This window comes from Calypte anna, chromosome 3, assembly GCF_003957555.1.
Source record: "Calypte anna isolate BGI_N300 chromosome 3, bCalAnn1_v1.p, whole genome shotgun sequence".
In the NCBI taxonomy this organism is placed as follows: Eukaryota; Metazoa; Chordata; class Aves; order Apodiformes; family Trochilidae; genus Calypte; species Calypte anna.
Window position 1 is genome coordinate 39,190,741 of NC_044246.1, and position 19,253 is coordinate 39,209,993.

Here is a 19,253-nt window from a genome sequence, read left to right on the forward strand (position 1 = left end):
CCAGGGCTGTGACTTTGAGAGCAATAATTAAAAGGCTCTGTGCATTTAACTTCCTAAAACTGATATAGGTTTTTAGACTTTGGATGTATGATTCTAGAGGAAGAATATAACTAGAAATAAACAGTGTTGCTTTTGAGCTTGACCTCTGTAATCAAAAGTGTTAACTTCTGTTTCAGGAGGTGGCTTGGAAAACATGTAACAGTTAAACAGATTGGGCATAAAGAGGGAGTTGTCTAATTTTGCAGTCTTTGGAACAATTATTTAGTGTAAATACTTGTCAAATTTTATGACCATACCTCTGTTTTAAAGCAGTTCTCAAAAGGCTACCAACATGAGGTTGAGTGTCTCATGGGAAAGCCTCAGTTTCTAATGGCCAGCACCAGTTCCTTTGAAACCATATGTAAAAATTCTGTAACTCTGGTAATTAATGTTTTAATTCTCAACATATAAGAAAATCTTAGCTTTAATTCTGAAAACTATGCATGTATAGCTTACTGCTGCAAGATTATAATGTTGGCATATTCTCATTTTCTACATTTTGAAGGTTCCACTGAGCTTGGAGAGGATGAGATCAGTAGAGGCTTTGGGCTTTTGTTTTGCAGGTGTGTGACTTTGGGACACATGTTTAAATGTAAGGTTCCCACATTTCTCTCATGTTTTGAAACTGCAGCTGATTTTGAGGTATCCGGTAGCTGGTGTCTTGCTCCAGTGGTAACATCTTCAAGTTTTGTGCCTCTGAAGGGCAGCGGGAAGGTGTGTTACCTCCACCTGTGCCCCAGCTATTGAGAAGAGAAGGTATGTTCCTTTTGGTAGCCGGGTGTTTTGCTGAAAGCAGATGATTCAGAATCCTGCAGTTGTTCATGCAGCTAGGGTGATGCCAGAATCAGAGCTGAGAATGCAGTTCAAGATCTCATCTTTTGATGCCCTCCTTCCCTGAAAGTGAGTTACTACGTCTCGATACCATATCTGTTATAGCTGTGATTGGAGAGCACCTGACAGTATTTGTGAAGTCTGTTCTCCTGGGCAGAAAGAAACTAGCACAGCACATTGTGTTTTCACTTCCTATTCCCCTTCCACGACATCCCCCTCCCCCCTGGTTTTTTCCTTTCTTTCTTTCCTCTTTATGATACTAATTTGCAGAAGTGAAAGGAGGCTGCTGACAGATACAGGACCTTTAATTGGGGAGCTCACAGTGCATGGAGCAGGAGTGTCCATGTCTCAAAATAAACACAGATTAATTTAGGGCTCAGAGAAGTCATTGTTTAGGAAACTAAGAATGAGTTTGTGTCATACTAGCCCTCCACGCTGCTCCTTGTATGGACACAAGATACCATAGATCCAACCCTTAGCTTACTACATACTTGTGTTGCACTATCCAGTGTTAAGCTAGAATTTTCTTTGGAGTGTAAATCAAGAGTTTGCACTGCCTTTAGAGATTCAAGTTGTTCAAATGTACAGCTATTGAAGAGGTGGACTCCTGTGTGTCTTGGAACTCATTTGCTCTTTGTAGATATTGGTCTTAGATGGTGTATTAGCACCTCAGTGCCACAGCCTGGGCATCTGAGGTATGTCATACGAACTGTCTCTTTAGACAGACCCTACAAGCTGCTACCATTCTGCACTTGCTGCCCACTCAGTGGATAAGGAGTTGGCTGGATGGTTGCACTCACAGTTTTGCCAATGGCTCGATGTCCAGGTGGAGCTCATTCTTCAGGGGCTGGTATTGGGACTGGTGCTGTTTAACATCTTTGACATGGATGACGGGTTGAATGTACTCTCAGCAAGTTTGCCAAGTACTCCTAGTGGGAGATGTTCCTGCCCAGGGCAGGGGGTTTGAATTCGATCATCTTGAAGGTCCCTTCCAACCCAAACCATTCTGTGATTCTATGACTATCTTACTCCTGCATATACTGAAATGTGGTTACTTTAGTGCACTGTCACTTCTGAGGCTTGCTTTGTCCAAGTTCTAGCCTGGACACTGGAATCTCAGTTGAACAGTGTGTTGCAGCATGTGGCTCATGAATCTAAACTTTCATTTTTGTGTCAGTGTTTGAATATGAAGCTTGCCCAGGCAGTAAGAACAATGAAGATTATTCTTTTCTCTAACTGCGATGTAGAATCTATCTTAAATATGTTTTAGGCAAATGAAAGGGAGAAGATTATATTTGGAATAGCACAGGTTTCTTGTAACATGGTTTTGGTGAAAGATACGCACTTTTCCTCTGTTCTGCAGAAATTTTATTTTTTTTTTCTCTGCTGTTTCCAGATTGAAAAATAACGGGGCCTTCTGTTTAAGGGGTATTTGGAAAAAGAAAAACCAAAAACAACTACACAAATTAGAATAGGATCTGTTTTGTAATGCAGTCTGATTAAAATTGACAACTGAGTGCCGAGAAGCCTCTTGCATATTTTTAGTACAGAAATGCAGTGTTTAATGCGGGCATTTGTTTTTGATGGGTTGAAGGTACGTTTCAGGCATCATTGTGGAAGAGTTTTATTTTAGTTATGCTTTTTGCCCTTTTAATTGTGAGAATATATCTAGTTTCTACACTTGTAGTGCTTCAAAATAAGAAGGGATAACACGCAATAGTTTAAGGTATCCTCAGTAATACACGTATATTGTTATGCAGACATACTTTTCATCTGTAGGTAGAGGTGTAGGTGGGTCATGGAGCATGACAAAATCAAAAGGAAGGTTGATCCTACTCAGTGATTGTCATAAAATTTTCTGAAGGCTTTGTAGTCAGTGATGACAGGAGTGGAATTTAAATTCAAAATTCCTGATTTCCTTGCTCAGGTTTGCTAAAACTATGTTTCTCTCATTCGTTTTCCTAATCTCTTATTGGCTTATATCATGGTGAACATAGTCATGCATGAAATAACTCTAATTGCTTGTGTTCTCTTGAGGAAGTCATAGAATCATAGAATCGACTGGGTTGGAAGGGACCTCAGAGATCATCAAGTCCAACCCTTGATCCACTACCGTTGCAGTTACCAGACCATGGCACTGAGTGCCACATCCAGTCTCTTTTTAAATATCTCCAGGGATGGAGAATCCACTACTTCCCTGGGCAGCCCATTCCAATGCCTGATCACCCTCTCGGTAAAGAAATTCTTTTTAATGTCCAACCTAAACCTCCCCCGGCACAACTTAAGACCATGCCCTCTTGTCTTGCTGAGAGTTGCCTGGGAAAAGAGACCAACCCCCCCCTGGCTACACCCTCCTTTCAGGGAGTTGTAGAGAGCGATGAGGTCTCCTCTGAGCCTCCTCTTCTCCAGGCTGAACAGCCCCAGCTCCCTCAACCTCTCCTCATAGGATATTTGCTCAAGTCCTTTCACCAGCCTGTTGCCCTCCTTTGGACCTGCTCCAGGCCCTCGATATCCTTCCTAAACTGAGGGGCCCAGAACTGGACACAGTACTCAAGGTGTGGCCTGACCAGCGCTGAGTACAGGGGCAGAATCACTTCCTTGGACCTGCTGGCCACACTGTTCCTGATGCAGGCCAGGATGCCATTGGCCTTCTTGGCTACCTGGGTACACTGCTGTCTCATGTTCAGCTTCCTGTCAGTCCAAACTCCCAAGTGCGGAATGGTGAAGTCTGGGTGCAAGGAGGTCTTCACTCAGTGCTTGGGTTTCCTAGCAGATAGATGGTCTAGCACTTCACCTTCTTAAACTAGCTTTCAAATGCTCTGTTTTGACTGAGGTGAAAATGAGTTTGATTTCTAACTAGGTTGTGTTTATTGACTTGGCAGTTGTCAGGCCCCAGCTCTGCAGGGAGGAGGATCAGGACAGAGAGTTCACTGCAGGTCAGGACTGGGTGGACTGTGCGAGCAGGTTTGGGTAGTGCCTACTCTTACCACACAGTGCTCTGGAGGAGCAGTCTACGAACTCTAAATTGAAAGCTTTTTAAAAAAAGCATTCTTTCATTAATCTTAACATATAGAAGATTAAAGATTTGAAAAAAAAAAAAAGCAACAAAAAAACCAAAACATAAAAGCGAAGGACAGGCATCTGAGAGAGATCTGATTCATGGTAGCCTCCTGAGAGCTTTCTGCTGTGAAGAAAAGTGCTCCTCTCTTTCCATTTCAGGTTTGTCTGATAACTCTGTTAGCCTGAGCTCCTCCCTGCCAGTTAGCCTCAGCCCTGGCCAGCCACGCACAAAGTCCTGACCTACCTTTTAGTGGTGGTTTAATCCTCTGAGTTTAGGGGACACTGGTTTTACAAGCAAACTTTTTAGAAGGCCTCAAGGAGCTCTTGTTTTCTGTAGGAATTGTTTGTTGTAGAGTACTGCCAGACTTTCTAAGAACTTTTAAAGTTCTGATGTGGTAGGGTATGTAGCATAACATGTGGACTTAGCATTGCTGGAGTAAATGTCTGCCTAAGAGGAGCATCTGATAATAGGAGAGTGAGGCGAGAGATCCACTTGATTCTTCTGGTGCAGTACTCTTTTCTCCTCCTTGAGACAAGCAAGGCTAAACTGAATCAGACAAAGAAAACTTCTACATAAAGGGCAGCTGGTTGTGGCATAAAATCTGGGGACTTCTCCAGTCAGCCTCCTGGTACTGCCAAAAGAACATTAGAAAACTTAACTTCTGAAGAATAGATTCAGATCGTGTGTTCTGCAATATAAAATTATGTTGCAAAAAGCTTCAGATTTTGCCAGATAGTCCTGTCAAGTTTTTTTTTCTCAAGATTCTTTCTTACAATAACTTCTTGAAAAATGAAGCTGAATCTGTCCTTGTGACTTCTTCTGCATAATGGATGAACTTGGGCTTTGTTTAATCCAGCTCATTCTGCAAACTTCGTTTGTGTTTGGTTTAAGGAAACCAAGTCGTTAGCAGTAGATGCTACACATTCCATGCTCAGCCTCCCAAACAGATGCTGTTCAGATTGAGTAGGTCTGACTGCACTTGCAAAATAGTCATGGTATCTTGCTTTGTCCCCATTTTGTTTAAAACAAGTAAAGACAGGCTAGAACTTCTTCTGAAAAGCAAAGTATGATTCTGAGACTTGCATCTTGATAGAGGCCAATCAGTTTACAAGGACAAATCCTGGTCTTTTGTCAGCTTGTGTCTTGCAAAAATACATAGACCCCTGGTGGGAAGAAGTGAAGGAGGAATTTCCTGTGTTAAGTGTAGAAAGTGAAGACTCAGAAGTGAGAGGATCTCAGCTATGGTGTCAGCTTGCTGTGCCTGTTTTAATGTTTTCTCTCTTGAATTTTCCAGCCTTTAATTTTCCAGCCTGCAATTCTGGTTGCAGTCAGGGAAGAACAATCTTTGTCTTATTTCAGGGGTTTGGTTCATATTCCTCTATGAATTAGAGGAGAGTGATATTGTGATTGATAAAGAGCCTGACGTGCTGCTGTGAGATGGGTCAGAAGTCTGCTCACAGGCCTTATGTGTGAGTCTGTGGTGGGGCAGTGGAAACAGCCAGGCCAGGTGAACGTGTCAGCCATCCTACCTTAATTTGCTGGTGGTGTTCCTTGACATCTTGTGCCACTATTTGAACAATTCAAGGTCCTGGAGCGGGTCCAAAGGAGGGCAACCAGGCTGGTGAAGGGACTCGAGCACAGACCCTATGAGGAGAGACTGAGGGAGCTGGGGCTGTTCAGCCTAAAGAAGAGGCGGCTCAGGGGAGACCTCATCACTCTCTACAACTCCCTGAAAGGAGGGTGTAGCCAGGGGGGGGTTGGTCTCTTTTCCCAGACGACTTTCAACAAGACAAGAGGGCATGGTCTTAAGTTGTGCCAGGGGAAGTTTAGGTTAGATATTAGAAAGAATTTCTTTACCGAGAGGGTGATCAGACATTGGAATGGGCTGCCCAGGGAAGTAGTGGATTCTCCATCCCTGGAGATATTTAAAAAGAGACTGGATGTGGCACTCAGTGCCATGGTCTGGTAACCGCAATGGTGGTTCAAGGGTTGGACTTGATGATCTCTGAGGTCCCTTCCAACCCAGCCAATTCTATGATTCTATGAATACACATAACCTCCATCATGGAAGTTACCGACGTAAGTAGCGTGTAGGTTAGAAAACCCTATAGCCCTTCCTGAAATACTAAGCTTCATCTCATCATGTACTTCATCTTACAGTTAGCTCAGATGAGTTTTCACTGCATGGCATTTTATTTTCTTCTTAATGTTTCTGCCATTTGCAATCAGTGCTGTACCTTCTCTCAGTGAATTGGCAAATTCATCAACATGACATCATTCTTACCGCATCTCTAGACCTGTTTAAAGCATCAGTGATGACTTCACTTCCAGGAGCTGTAGGCAGCTGTGGAATTTCATTGCTCATGACCTACAGGAAATTCTGAAGGAAAAAAAAAAATAGTTCAAGGCTTGGGCTGTTGCTTGATCAGTTCTTTGGCTAATGGTAATGCATGGCACAGAGAAGGCCCCAGTGCAGAAGACTGCACTGCAAATCAAGCTTTTCAAAGTATTTAGCTATAAAATGAGGAAAAGTAATATTTATCCCAAATTAATGGTGGTGTAAAACCCATCACACTTATTTTTAAGAGACTTATAAGCCTTGATAGGATTTCAGCAGTCATGTGGAAAGCTGTGTGTTGGTGGGTACAGAGCGTTGCTTCCTGATGAAAACCTTGCATGTCATGCCAGTATGGACAATGCAGAGGGGAAAAAAGGTAAAAAACAATTCTGATCAGGAGTACTTTGAGATTAGTCATCAAATAATTATTTTTAGCCTTCAATAGGTGCATCTGTATGGTGTTGTGAGAACACCACTGCTTCTTGTGTTAATTATACTCTTTTAGGCTTGCTTCACAAGAGCAATCTAGCAGCCAGTAATAATTAATGCAGTTCAAATAAAACACAGTAATATTAAAACAAGCTCAGCAACAACAAAAGCAAAAATAAAAAAAAAATGGCAAACCCCAACACTTGGGCAATTTGATGCCAAACAAATGTGCAGGCTGTAGTGATCTATTTACATACAAAAAAATTGCTCTGTGCATTACAGGCATTTGAAGATTGTTGGATGTTATTAACTTAATGATACCTTGTTACAAACAAATGCTGTCAACTATTTTAAATCCTTTCAGGAAAGGGTTGTTAATAATTGGTCTCACCATTTGCTTCAGTGGCCATAATTAAAGTCTAGTGCATTTGCAGCTCTTTACAACAACAGATTCTAAAGGCAGGTCTATTGTAGTTTGCTGTTACAGAGTGGTAAATTTGATGGAGAAATAAGTTCTGGTTAATGTTGTTTTCTTTTGCTTCAAGGTTTACAAACAAGAACTATCAGGAGACTGATACCTTTTATGTCCTTCTTTCACAAATTATATTTGAAGAGTTCTGTAATCAAAGTATTGTGCCAAATAGTTCCTGGAATGATCAAACCAAATCCCAGAAGGCCTTGAATCTTGCACAACCTCCTTTTCAGTTGGTAAATTCTGCAGCATATAAGTAGATGATCAGATGACATAGTTTTTTCCAGTCTGTGGAATGTTTTTATTACTTTATTTAAAATTTGTGGATGTTGGAAAGTCTGGTTCCAGTGTTGTTTTTTTAAAATCAGCTGTTTCAATGGGAGAATTGAGGAAACCAGAATCATGGCTTCCATCTGAATAGAAAAAGCAGGCATTCTTTTGAGTGACAGATATTTTGCCAATCTCTATTTTAAATCTCATTTTAGTTGCTTAGGATGCAGGTATGAAGCTCTTTTTCTGATCCACAGTCATCTTCCCTGTTTCTTTGCTGAGTAAGTTTCATTTGTAAAAAATAAGTTTACTACTACAAATTGCCTTTCTTCAGGAATAGTTTCTTGTGAACCACACAAAAATGAATAAGTAACAAGTACAAGTTTATGGTAGGCTTTCTAAAATATTAATTTTTTGGATCCTGGCTCTATCCTTTAGTACCTCCTGCTGTGTTCCTGCCTTTTATGGTGGCAGTGTCCAGTGCCCCACTGCTGCTGGCTTCCTGCTTCTCCCTCTTCTAGGGGACTGCTATGATTTTGGCCATGCTGTGTACTAGAATGGAGTGAAATACAAAGCACCACCAAGGCAATAATTTAGTATAGTATTAAAATACTCCCACTGAAAGGTTGGTGGTGTTGAGTTGCATAGACTGAAGCAATTAGTTAGTATGGGTATGTAATTTCTGCTAAAACACAGATCTTTCTCCCACCCAAGTCCCATTGTATTAGAGTTACAGGTATGTTTTTCCTTACCTTAAATATACTGGCTTTGCTGGAGCTGAACAAGCTACTATCTAAAATAGAAAATTAAAAATACTGTTCGTGCGACAGAAGAAACAAATTTTTTTTTTTTTTAATAGGTGAACATCAGAATTTGCTTAGCATGCTACTATTGTTGGTTTGGTATTTGGAACAGTCTCTGAGTTTATAAAGTGAACTTATAAAGGATAGTAAAACTGATCTTCATCTTAAGTCTTGAGAAGGGATTTAATCTGCTTTTATTGTTAGTTAATGAGCAGCCTAGGTTTATGATGTTGAAGGAGGAGAGAAGTCAGAAGTAGGAAATGTTACTTCAATGCTTTAAGTGAGAAAACTGCATTGTGTGGATTTGGCTGTTTCCTAGCTTTGAGATATCACTAATAACCTCAAATGCAAATTTGCTGATTAAAATATGAACTCTTCTTTTTTTAGAAGCATATTGGCATAACAGAGTAGTAAACAGATTGTGGATGAGAAGGTTGATTTTGACTTACTTTTTAAAACGGTTCTATGGAGATATTATTAAATTGCAGGATTTTTACTTTCTTGAAGAAACCCCCTATGAAAATCTGTTCTTTACGTTTTCTTTCAGTTGAGCATTTGGCTATACTTGGTGGGAAAATTCATCCCTTAGATATTTTCTTCTCCTCCCTCCTCTCCCCATTCTATTTTGCTAAATTTTCTTCCTCCATATAATGATGACATTCTTTGTTTCATTTTGGCAAAGTACCTCTGGATGTCGACTGCTCTTATACTTGAAGCTGAAAGAGCAAAGTGTACTTGGTCCTTAACAAAATAAATACACTGGTGAAAGAATCTAAGGGAGCAAGTGCTGGCCATGTTCTCTCATCAGCATGGCTTGGTCTTCTTAATATGAATTAAGGCTCTAGTTGGCTTTTTCATCTTGGTGTGTTTCTTTGTATTCCTGGCAGGGGTAGTTCTTTAAACTGGGAAATATATCCAGGCTTGGTGATAACTGTGTGTGTATGTGACACAGATGCATCTCCCACTGGAAAACTGCACTGAAGCACTAGCTGTCTCTGAAAACCTGTGTAAAAGCAATGGGCATGGTTTAAACCGAAAAAATTAGAATTAAATGTCAGTTACAAACCTGGGACACATGCAGGATGTGACTGTTTGTTTCATTGCCCATCTCTGATTTATTTAGTTTTTAGTCCACATCTGGAAGTATTTCCATGCTGGAGTGTGTCAACCCTTGGCAATTGTTTTTTATGGTGCTTAGGTTTTTGAGAATAACTGTTGTCTACCTATAGCCTCTTCTTTACTGTTTTTTGTTTTGTTTTTTTTATGCATACGGCATAGCTGTGGGTCTTTTCTAGGGTACTCTGTAATGAAAGACTATCTGTCTTGCAGAAATGTAGGTGTGGATTCAGTCCTGCTTTGAATCAGCTCATTTTGGCACTGACACTTCTGTTTCCTCACTTTGCTGTCTGGCTTCTCTTGGCCTATTTGTTTGCATATATGTAGGACTGTCCTTGGGCCATCTCCATCAGGGCTAGCATTCTGGTTTAGATGTTGGTACCCCGTGGGGCTAGGTATGCTGCTTCACTTTTTCAGCTTGTGGCATGTTTCCACCCCCACTCCAGTGAGATAGATGATCCAGTACCGTTGTAAGAAAAAATCACTTTTGATGCCAAGTTAAATAAGACAAGATCATAGATCTAGAAGAACAAAGTGCTGTTACCAAAGATGGAACATCAAGAAAGTAAGAGACTTGGGTAGGATACTTCTTAGCCTCTCAAATGTTCTCTGGAGACCAGAGTACTCTTCTGATGAAAACTTGTGGAAATTTTCTCTTGAAATACATCTTTTGGGACTCCAGTGTTTTAAGAACTATTAAGGATACCATGTTATCTGATATCTGGTGTTCCTGTAGACCTGAGTAGGCAAGTACAGCAGCTGGCTGCCCTGGTGAGAAAGAGGAGAGAGGAAACATGCTGCTGAGCACCATGTTCCTTTAGATGAGAGTGAGAAGAGGTGGAGAGCTGGTGGCAGTGTGGACTTGTGTTCTTCTTGTTAACCTCTGCAAGTATTGTCCTGTCTTTTCCTAATGAAGCTCCTATTTGTGTTGACTTATGGGACAGAGTTGTGCTCTCACAGAAGGGCTCATCTTTTGTGTGGACACTGGTACTGCAGAAATGCATCTTCTTTTTTTTCTTTTTTTCTTCTGCTTTTGTTTGGCACAGTTTTATGCTCAGAGACAAGTTCAGGACTGAATGAATCAAGGTTAAATTAAATTTGGTTTATGAGCTGGTTTCTGAAATGAGAGTAAGTCAGCTTTAAAGTTCAAAGTGAAATAACTCTGGAAAAAACTTGTTTATTGTAGGCATGGGTTTGGGTTGGTTTGTTTTAAGGAAATTGCTTGGAGGTACTTGGTTTTTTTTTTCTTCTGGTGGCACAAACACAGCTCCCATCAAAGTGAATGGGTTTGTATGCTGACAGATGAGAACCTAACATGCACACCACCAAGTGAGCTAAGAGCTTTCGAAGTATGACAAGATGACCTCATTTCTAAGGAAGATTTTGCAGGAGAAGCTGCAGACGGAGCCAACTTACAATTTAGGTCACCTAAACAAGCCATCAGAGTGAATTTTACCCAGTTTAAATTCCATAGATTATTTCACTTTCAGTTTATCCCAATGTAGAAATTAAGAGATACATTGAAGGAATAAGGCGAAATACCGAATAGCAAATAGAAGCCAATGACCTAATTTCCTCCACAAGATCAGCCTTTAACTCTGTTTTTCAGGAGTGTTCTAGTGGGGTATATATCATACCCTGAGGGTGATATATTAGTTTTATCGTAGCCTGCAGAAATGGTGAAAAGCTATATAATGGGGTGGCAAGCACTTTGGTGCTCAAAATGACCTCTCAGACTGTTAAACCACTCAGGTTTTAATTTTAAAAGTTATGAAGTAGATACAGTCTTCCTGTGATGAAATACTTAGGATAGCAGTATGAATACATTTTTTTAAAACACATTTTACTTATTTTTTTCAGGATAATTGTGTGGATTTCTTTGGGGTGCATCTTTTAATGAATTATTTGTATGTATTGTATCTTGACTTCTTGTATGTAACATCTGGTTTTTTGCCTATGTTGTTGGTTTTTTTTTAACAGGAAATAAGTTTTACTGTTGGCTTTAGAAATGGAGGGACTCTTACACTAGTGTCTCAAAACTCTGAGTAGCTATTTTTTTCCAAGCGGAGTCACAGCTTTAGTAATTTTAAGTGGAGATGTGAACTCTGTTGGAAGTTGTTTGTGGGTGGATTTGCAGTCAGGCTTGTTGATGGAAGCTGGGTCATCAGCTGGAAACCCAGACCAGAACAGAGGGTCAGGAGTCTCCGGAAGAGAGGTTGTGAGTCTGGAAGTGGGATCATACAGTGCTCATACAATGGGAAATGCATCATGGGGGAAAATGACAACAACAGTAAAAACAGAAAACCACCACCCCCCCCTGAAAAAAACAAAACCAAAAAAACAAAACCCACAAACAACAAAAGAGAGCCTGGAAGTTAGGTTAATATAAAAAAAATTACTGAGAGACTATTGCAATTTAATTGACATTCAGTTGAAATTTAAAGAGAAGACAGTTTTTTCTGGAAGTGTTGTTAACTGGGGGTTTTCCATCCACTAGAAATATCAAACAGCTTTGAGAGCTCTGCTGAATAAAGGACTTGATTCTCCTGTTGTATGAAGGATTTAAGTATGGAAAAAAATTTCTTTGGAGGTAAAATAGTTCTGTTACTTAGCAGGACTTTTGTCTGCTTTGAAATTCAAACTAGAACTTGCATTGGTGTTTACTTTGGGTGCAGTATGGTTTCTAAGGTATCTTTAAAGGGGCTGGATCCTCTTCTCTGCCCCATGGAAGAGCTTCTGCTCTGGTGTGCTGCTGGCTCTGGGCAGGTGTCCACAGGCAAGGAGAGCAGGAGAAGAAGGATTACAGTATGCAGATTGGAGGGCAGCCTTTTTCTACAAATACAGCATTATTTTTCTTATGAAATGACTGATGCTGAGAGTGGTTTTTAGATGAACTATTTTAGGAGGTTCTGTATCCTCTAAGGATATAATTATGTGTTGCAAGAGTTTATATTAAAACTGTTTACATATTTATCTTTTTGTTTCTTCCTTATCTTCAACAGGCAGCCAGATAAACTGGTGGTCGTCTGGACAAGAAGAAGCCGAAGAAAATCCTCTAAGGTTAGTTGATTACTTACTAAGTCCCAGCTTTAGTGACAGGCAGGGTCATCTCTTTGAGCTACTGGTTTCTAGAGTGCAGGGAGCAGCAACATTAGTGAGAAATACTTTAATTATTTTTCTTTTCTTTTTAACTGAGTTTAGCTATAAAGCCCGGAATAAGCTGTTGTTGGTTAATGCTAATTTATGAAAACACTTAACTCTCATTTCAGCTTCATTTATTTGTTTAGCAGAACTGTGTCATCATCAGTTTGAGTTCATTTATTAATTGATAGACCTAATTAGAAAGGGGAATCTCTTTCACTTCACTAATACACTTCTAGTGAGAAGTGTATTAAATATAATAATTTTAAAGAGTAATAAAGAATCTGACATCACTGCAATACGGAGATAAAGTCTGTTTAGAGGATGTTTCACAATTAGAAAATACAACAAATAAAAAAGAGTAAATGCAGGCTCTTTCAGCCAGCAGTGTATACAAGAATTTATTTTTAACATGTTATTTCTACAAATACTGGGAGAAAGCATGTGAATTTGTATGTTATGGATAATGACTTGTTAGCCTGAGGAAACTGAAGCTTCACCTGAAACCTCTGCAGTATTTGGGCATTCATGAAGTACTGCCTTGCGTCTGGTTGGGGTTTTTGGTGTGTAAAAGATTGAAGCAGAGTAGCCCTCTCTTCTGTGTGTTTTACCTTACGTTTCTTCCTCTAGTAAGAAATCTGAAGTAAATATGAGACTCCTGTCTCTTTGTTAAATTGTGATCAGCTTGTCTAGATTGCTGAATTTTACTGCTCTGACAGTGAGATGCAGTTAGCCTTAATGGAGTCTCCTCTGGGTCTGGGGTGAAGGGCAAGGCCAGACAGTCTGGATGTGTGGTTTGTTTTCCATGAAAAATGAAACTGAAAAAAACCCACAACACTCCAGTCTCCATTTACACTAAGCTTGAAATAATGGCATCCATTTCTAAACCTTTGCAGTCTCTAATATGTATTGTCTTGTATGGTATTGCATTATTGACCGACCAGATTAAAATCTTCTGTCAATTCTAGCAGACAGGAGTTGCCCAGGAGGTGGGGAGCCTAATTCATGTGTACAGCAGACAAGCAAAGGCCTTTGAATGCTGGTCATATTGCAGGATTTATTTTGTTGCCTTGCATCCTCTGGTGTAGGGCTATTCCCTATCTGTCCAAAAGCTTGAGAATGAGCCGGGGAAAGTGTCCTAACCACTGAGCAGGTTTGCAGGTGAAGGAGCACGTGCTGGTTTCCTTCCTTCCCAGGAGCATCTCTTCTTCAAGATATCTCAGCTGCACTTGCTCATCCCTCTCACAAAACCTGTAGTGTTTTATACCCTGGTTGGGTTTGCAGCACATAATCTTGTTTAGAGGGAAGTTTTAAAACTCAGTCTTTTAATAATTCTTTAACACTGCAGATTAATAGAGGTGGTCTAAGCTCCTTTTTTTGGTGCATGCATGTAACTGTATTTCCAAGAACTCTGCGATGGTGGAGAGATGGCACACACAATAAAGACGATATCCTGAAATAATTGCACTGTCAAAGCACTTGAATGTTTACAGAATGTGATATACAGTTTCCTACCCATTTGGGAGAGACTTTAGAGTTTTTATACTGTTGTTCTTCTTTTTCTGAGTTCTTTTTCTGATTGCTGTGCATATTTGCTGTGTTTTTTCTCTTAACTTGAGGCCTAAGCTCTTCTAAGCTGTTTTATCTGAAGACTAGTTACTGACTGAAAATAACTTCAACCAAATGCCTCCTCTGTTGTGTGCATCCTAAATTCTGCTTTAGGGTATGAAAACCCAGAGGTGTTGCGTAGTGAGTAAACAAGGGTGTGAACTTAGTCTGGCACTGTTTCCAAAATAACTGCTCCTGTTCCATGTTTATACTCTCCAGCAAAGCCAGTCAGACTGTTTCACTTTCATTGAGGGGTCACAGAATCATAGAATGGCTTAGGCTGGAAGGAACCTTTAGAAATCATCTATTCCAACCTCCCTGCCCTGGGCAGGAACACCTCTCATTTAGACAACAAACTAGCTCAAGTTACCTTGATTTTATAGCATGGTGTATATACAGGCAGTAACTGCTGATGTATGGCATCTGTCATTGCTTGCATTTCAGTAACTTTTAAAACTGTGTTTAATTTCTGTAGAACACAGAGAGAAAAGATAATATAGAACTGTAAATTCAATACGTGCACAAGCATTATAATCCTAAATAAAATTGTGAAAAGCATAGTATTTGTCCATGAATTTCGTGCCATGAGGCACAAGAATTTTCTGACAGTATAGCAGCTTCTGGGGCTTGAAGTTTTCTTGTCTGGGCCATGAAGCTTCAGGGTACGTCCTCCTGTGAGTGTCCCATCTTTTGGTTACCAGGCAGTGGAAGCAGTTCATGGGGAAACTGGCATATTTACCCAAGGCTCAGAAAAGTCTTTTGCAAAAAACTGATGATGCTTACTAACATCCCACAAAGGTACTTCGAAAGAGACTGAGTGGCCCTGACTAAATAGAGTTAATTTTAAAGCTTGGCTAGTTGATATGACTTAAGCTGTTTGAGTCCAAGTCTGTCGGTCAATAGATGTTCTTGATTGCTAACTCATCCTGCCAGCAAAATACTTTATTCAACATATTTGTTTCATCTAATTGCTCTTTTGGAAGCAAGTCAAATGAGTATTTCCTCTTATTTATTTTTGATGGCCACTGGGGTCGGTGAGTACAAAGCATTAATAATTGTCTGTTTTCTTTGAGAAGGAGGAGGAGAGGGATGAGGAGAAGAGGGGTGAGGTCTTGCCTTACTGTAAAGAGGCTGTAAAGACTTCTTTGGAGGTTATTGTTTCTTTTCTGAGATTTCCAGATTGTTATTGATAATGAGGCATATCCCTGTCTCATTTCACAGACTCACATGATGGTTGAGGTTGAAAGAGTCTGGTCCAACCCCTCCGCTTAAGCAGAGGACACTTGTTCAGACAGCTGTTGAATGTCTCCAAGGTGGGAGACTCCACGGCTTGAGCTCATGGTGAAAAGGTGTTTCCTGATGCTCTGAGGGAGCCTCCTGTTTCACTTCCATTGCTTCTTGTCCTGTCACTGCACAACAATAAAGCAAGCCTGACTGTCTCTTTGCACTCTCCTTTCAGGTGTTAATATACATCAATAAGATCCCTCCTTGACCCTTCTCCAGACCAAACCATCCTAGCTCTGTACTTTTCCTCCTGTGAGAGATGATCCAGTCCCTTAAACATTTTCATGGCTCTTTGCTGAACACTCCAGTAGCTCCGTGTCTCTCTTGTACTGGGAAAGTACAAGAGATAAGTCTTCCAAAGTGTGGTACTACTTGGAAGATGGTTTGATGGTGTTTATGGACACATATTCAAACTGGCTTACTTAACCAACATAAACTCTTAAGATACTGTTGAGTTCTTGACATCCTTTGAAGCCCTTATTTTTGTGTTTCTATGGTTTTTGTATGCCTTATGGCCCACATACTTTCTCTCCAAGTAAACTACTAAAGTGGTCCCTCAATTAGAGGAAATCATGGGAGACATCACATGCAGGAGTCTGAATATTTTAGTTCTTATTTTGATGAAGGTAGCATAGGAAATGTAGATATGTTAAATCATATTAAGTTTTAAAATGTTACAAACGAACTGCAGTGATTATTTAGAGCATCTAAATGGCAGTCTGGTGGATGGATAGAGACCCATAAGTGTATCCAACAGTTACTGACCTTAATGCAGCTTTAAGTTACTTACAGCTCTATTCTGGGATCCCCTCTCTCTGGGCAAGTCTTATTTTGTTGCTTTTCAAGATGTGTGTCAAGACAAGATGGCTTGGTATAGCTGGGCACCTTTGTGTGTGCCACGAGTTTATAGAAGATGCTGATTTGTAGTCTTGCTGTGTTTGGCAGAATTTCCTGAGCAATAATAAAAGCAACATGAACTTTCAGCTTGGGTGTGAGGGGGGACATTGCCAATCTGCTGGTGCAAACGTTGTCTTTATTCTCCATAGTTTACCAAAGGTGGAGCTCATAGCAGTGGGCTTGCTTAGCTCTTCTTTGGTACCTTGTTGCACTGGTATGTTGCTGCCAGGTTTTAAGGCCCTTGCCTTCTTTTTTGTGAGTGGGGGAGTGGTGTCTTTGTTTTAGTGTAGAAGGAGGGAAAAATATGTTCTAAATATGTTTACCTTCATTTCACTGAGATGCTCTCACATTTCCAGGCTTTGAACTAAGAAATTTCAATTTGAAAAGAGATGTTGCCATGATGTCAGGGAGGTACTTTCTGCAGTTCCTGTGAATGCATGCAGGCTAACTGTTGAATTATACACCTCTAAAGAATCAAATTTGCACTTGCTTCCAAGAGCCTAACAGAATTACTCTTCAAAGATCCCTTTTGTGTCAAAGCTGGAGGAAGGTGCCTTGCCTGTGGTTTCGGTACTTGTGCTGCAGGTTTATCAAAAACTGTTTAAACACAGAGGAGAAAGAACAATGTTGGGAGCAGTAAGACTTGAAAAGTAGGAGCAGAGTCAAAAGAAACAGAGACAGAGAATAAAAAGGAGCTATATGTAGGGAGTAAAAAGGATCATTTGTTGTCCACAACAGCATCTTGCTCAGCCCTTTTTTTAAGGATATGACATCAATAAAGCAGCAGTTAGGTCACCTGTTTTGCTATCCTTGGCAATCTGTTCCCTTTTGTGGCTACTTTGCTGCATAGTGCCAGCTCTGCTTGTGACTGCCAGCTTTTGTACTAACTGGAGTGAGAAAGGTGTGTTGTGACTGACATGCTGATCGCTGCCAGGGACCAACACGGTTCAGTAATAGCACTTCTGGGGCTTCTTGGCTAATTAGTAAAGTAAAGAAATCAAGTTGGGTTGTGAGGTCAGTCTAGTGACCAATGCATACCCTCTGAGGCATATGATAACAGTCTTTGAGGCAATTGCAATTTTTTTTCCTGTAGTGTTGCTGCCTCATTAATCAGGCAATGGTTAGGGTGGGCATGAGTTTGAGACGCTATAGGCTGTGAACAGAAAACACTGCCTCACTGTTATGTGTTTAAGTGCTGCCTTGGGGAATTCAGTTTTGTCCCATCCCCTTGCACAGAATTCCCAACTGGGATTAGATAAAGCAATAAAGTGAGATTTGATGAATCTTTCCATTTGGTGGGGGTCTGAGGCATGGGGATTGACTTGCAGCAGTGTTGAGCATCCATCATTGCACTTGAAGTAAAAAAAATCTGCTTTGGGAAACAAAACAAAAAGTTGTTTCATGCCCTATAAAACAAGGTTCTAGCTGATTTAAGCAGACCATTTAGAATTAGTGGAAAGTGGCTATTATTTTGCTGCTTGTAGATTGAGGACCATAATACTTCTTTACTCCAGAGATTCTATAAAGTTAGATCTTGGTGATGTTATGAGGTGCACCAATGGATGTCCCAGAAAACGATGACAAAATATAAATCTCCATTCAGGTAAATTTGGTTTTTGATAAGGAGCCCAGTAGATAAGGTTTGGAACTGCTTGATGAGAAAGCAAAGAGCTCCCTTTATCCGAGCATCATCTGTCTTTGGCAGTGAAAGAAGTCCTGTGAATCACGTATTTAAGGAGTATGTTGTGAATGTGCATGTGTGAAATAAAGTTTGAAAAGGTAGCCCAGTGCTAGAGAATCTGTTCCTTAGTGAAGATCATGTTTTGCTCATTTTTCAAGCTTAGCAGTCTTTCTTGTAGCTTTTTAGCAGTAATATGTGGATGCATAATTACAGTTGTAGCACATTTCTGTGCTAATGAATTGAAGACATTAATGGGAAGACTTGTGGCAATTTGCTGGTTTCCTCATCTGCTCTCAATGAGTGCTAACAGCAGTGGGTTGAATGAAGGCTCTCTGGTGTTTCCAGGGCTTTGAACTTTCTTCTTTGGCCCATGCTGGATTTTTAAGTCTTTCCTGGGGGAAAAGTTTGATGGGAGTGTTGTTTTGGTGCCCAGCATCTTCAACTGGAGGGCCAAGCACAATGACTTCAAGATGATCATGGGGATACAAACTGTAGTATGGAGCTGTATGGTCTTTAATTTGTTTCTTCCTTTTGTGATCCTGAGCTGTGGTACAGAAGAAGTCATCCACAAACTTCCAGTTGAGGTTTTCTTTGGTGTGGAGGAATCAGCGGCTTTACCCAATCTGTTCCTTTTCCAGTGGGTCTTTTAGCAGCTGGATTGTACTAATCTCTGGCTTCCCCAGATATTGTATGGTTTTGGTGGGACTCGTCAGATGAAATTGGAGCAATGCTTAGTCTTCACAAACCATTCTGCTGGCTTGGAAGCATCAGGTGGGGGATCTGCTGCTTAAGGTCAGCCCCTCCTCTTTGAGTTATTATTTTTTTTCCTTCTTCCTCTTTTAAGTATTCTGCCTGGATAGCACTTGAGAAGAGGGACTATCCTAGCAAGCTGAGCTGCCCTAAGCACTTTTGGGTGTTAGGCAAGTGACTTCCACAGTGTACCCTAGTTAGCTGATTTGCCTGCCTTATTTGATCTGTCTTACCTTCTCTATGATGAAGTGATAAACAGCTGGTGGGGACATTTATTAACTTCATGTTTGAAACCAAAGTTGGTGATTTGTGGCTGTCTTTATGCTGTATAATGTAGACAGCTGAGCAGTGTCTGTAAGAAAGTTTTATATTTAGTCACTTTGGGTTATTTAGTTGTTGTTTCTGGTTTTGCTTTTTGTTTGTTTGTTTGTTTGCTTGTTTGTTTTTTTCCAAGAGTTGGCTAAAAAATTCTAGTGTAGGTTTGGTAGGGTTTTTTTGTTTTGCTACCTCCTTTTCCCTACAAGAGGATGATG

General features: G+C 40.4%; 1 protein-coding gene across 7 annotated transcripts in view; it reads left to right on the forward strand.

Annotated features, from left to right (window-relative positions):
• The window catches only part of EHBP1 (EH domain binding protein 1), a 221,909-nt gene that overhangs the window by 20,677 nt on the left and 181,979 nt on the right, over positions 1 to 19,253 (forward strand). For all 7 annotated transcript variants that reach the window (XM_030448584.1, XM_030448583.1, XM_030448582.1 and 4 more), the window contains one exon: positions 12,362 to 12,419. In XM_030448584.1, the coding sequence (XP_030304444.1) occupies positions 12,362 to 12,419 (58 nt within the window). The remainder of the gene's footprint in view (positions 1 to 12,361; positions 12,420 to 19,253) is intronic.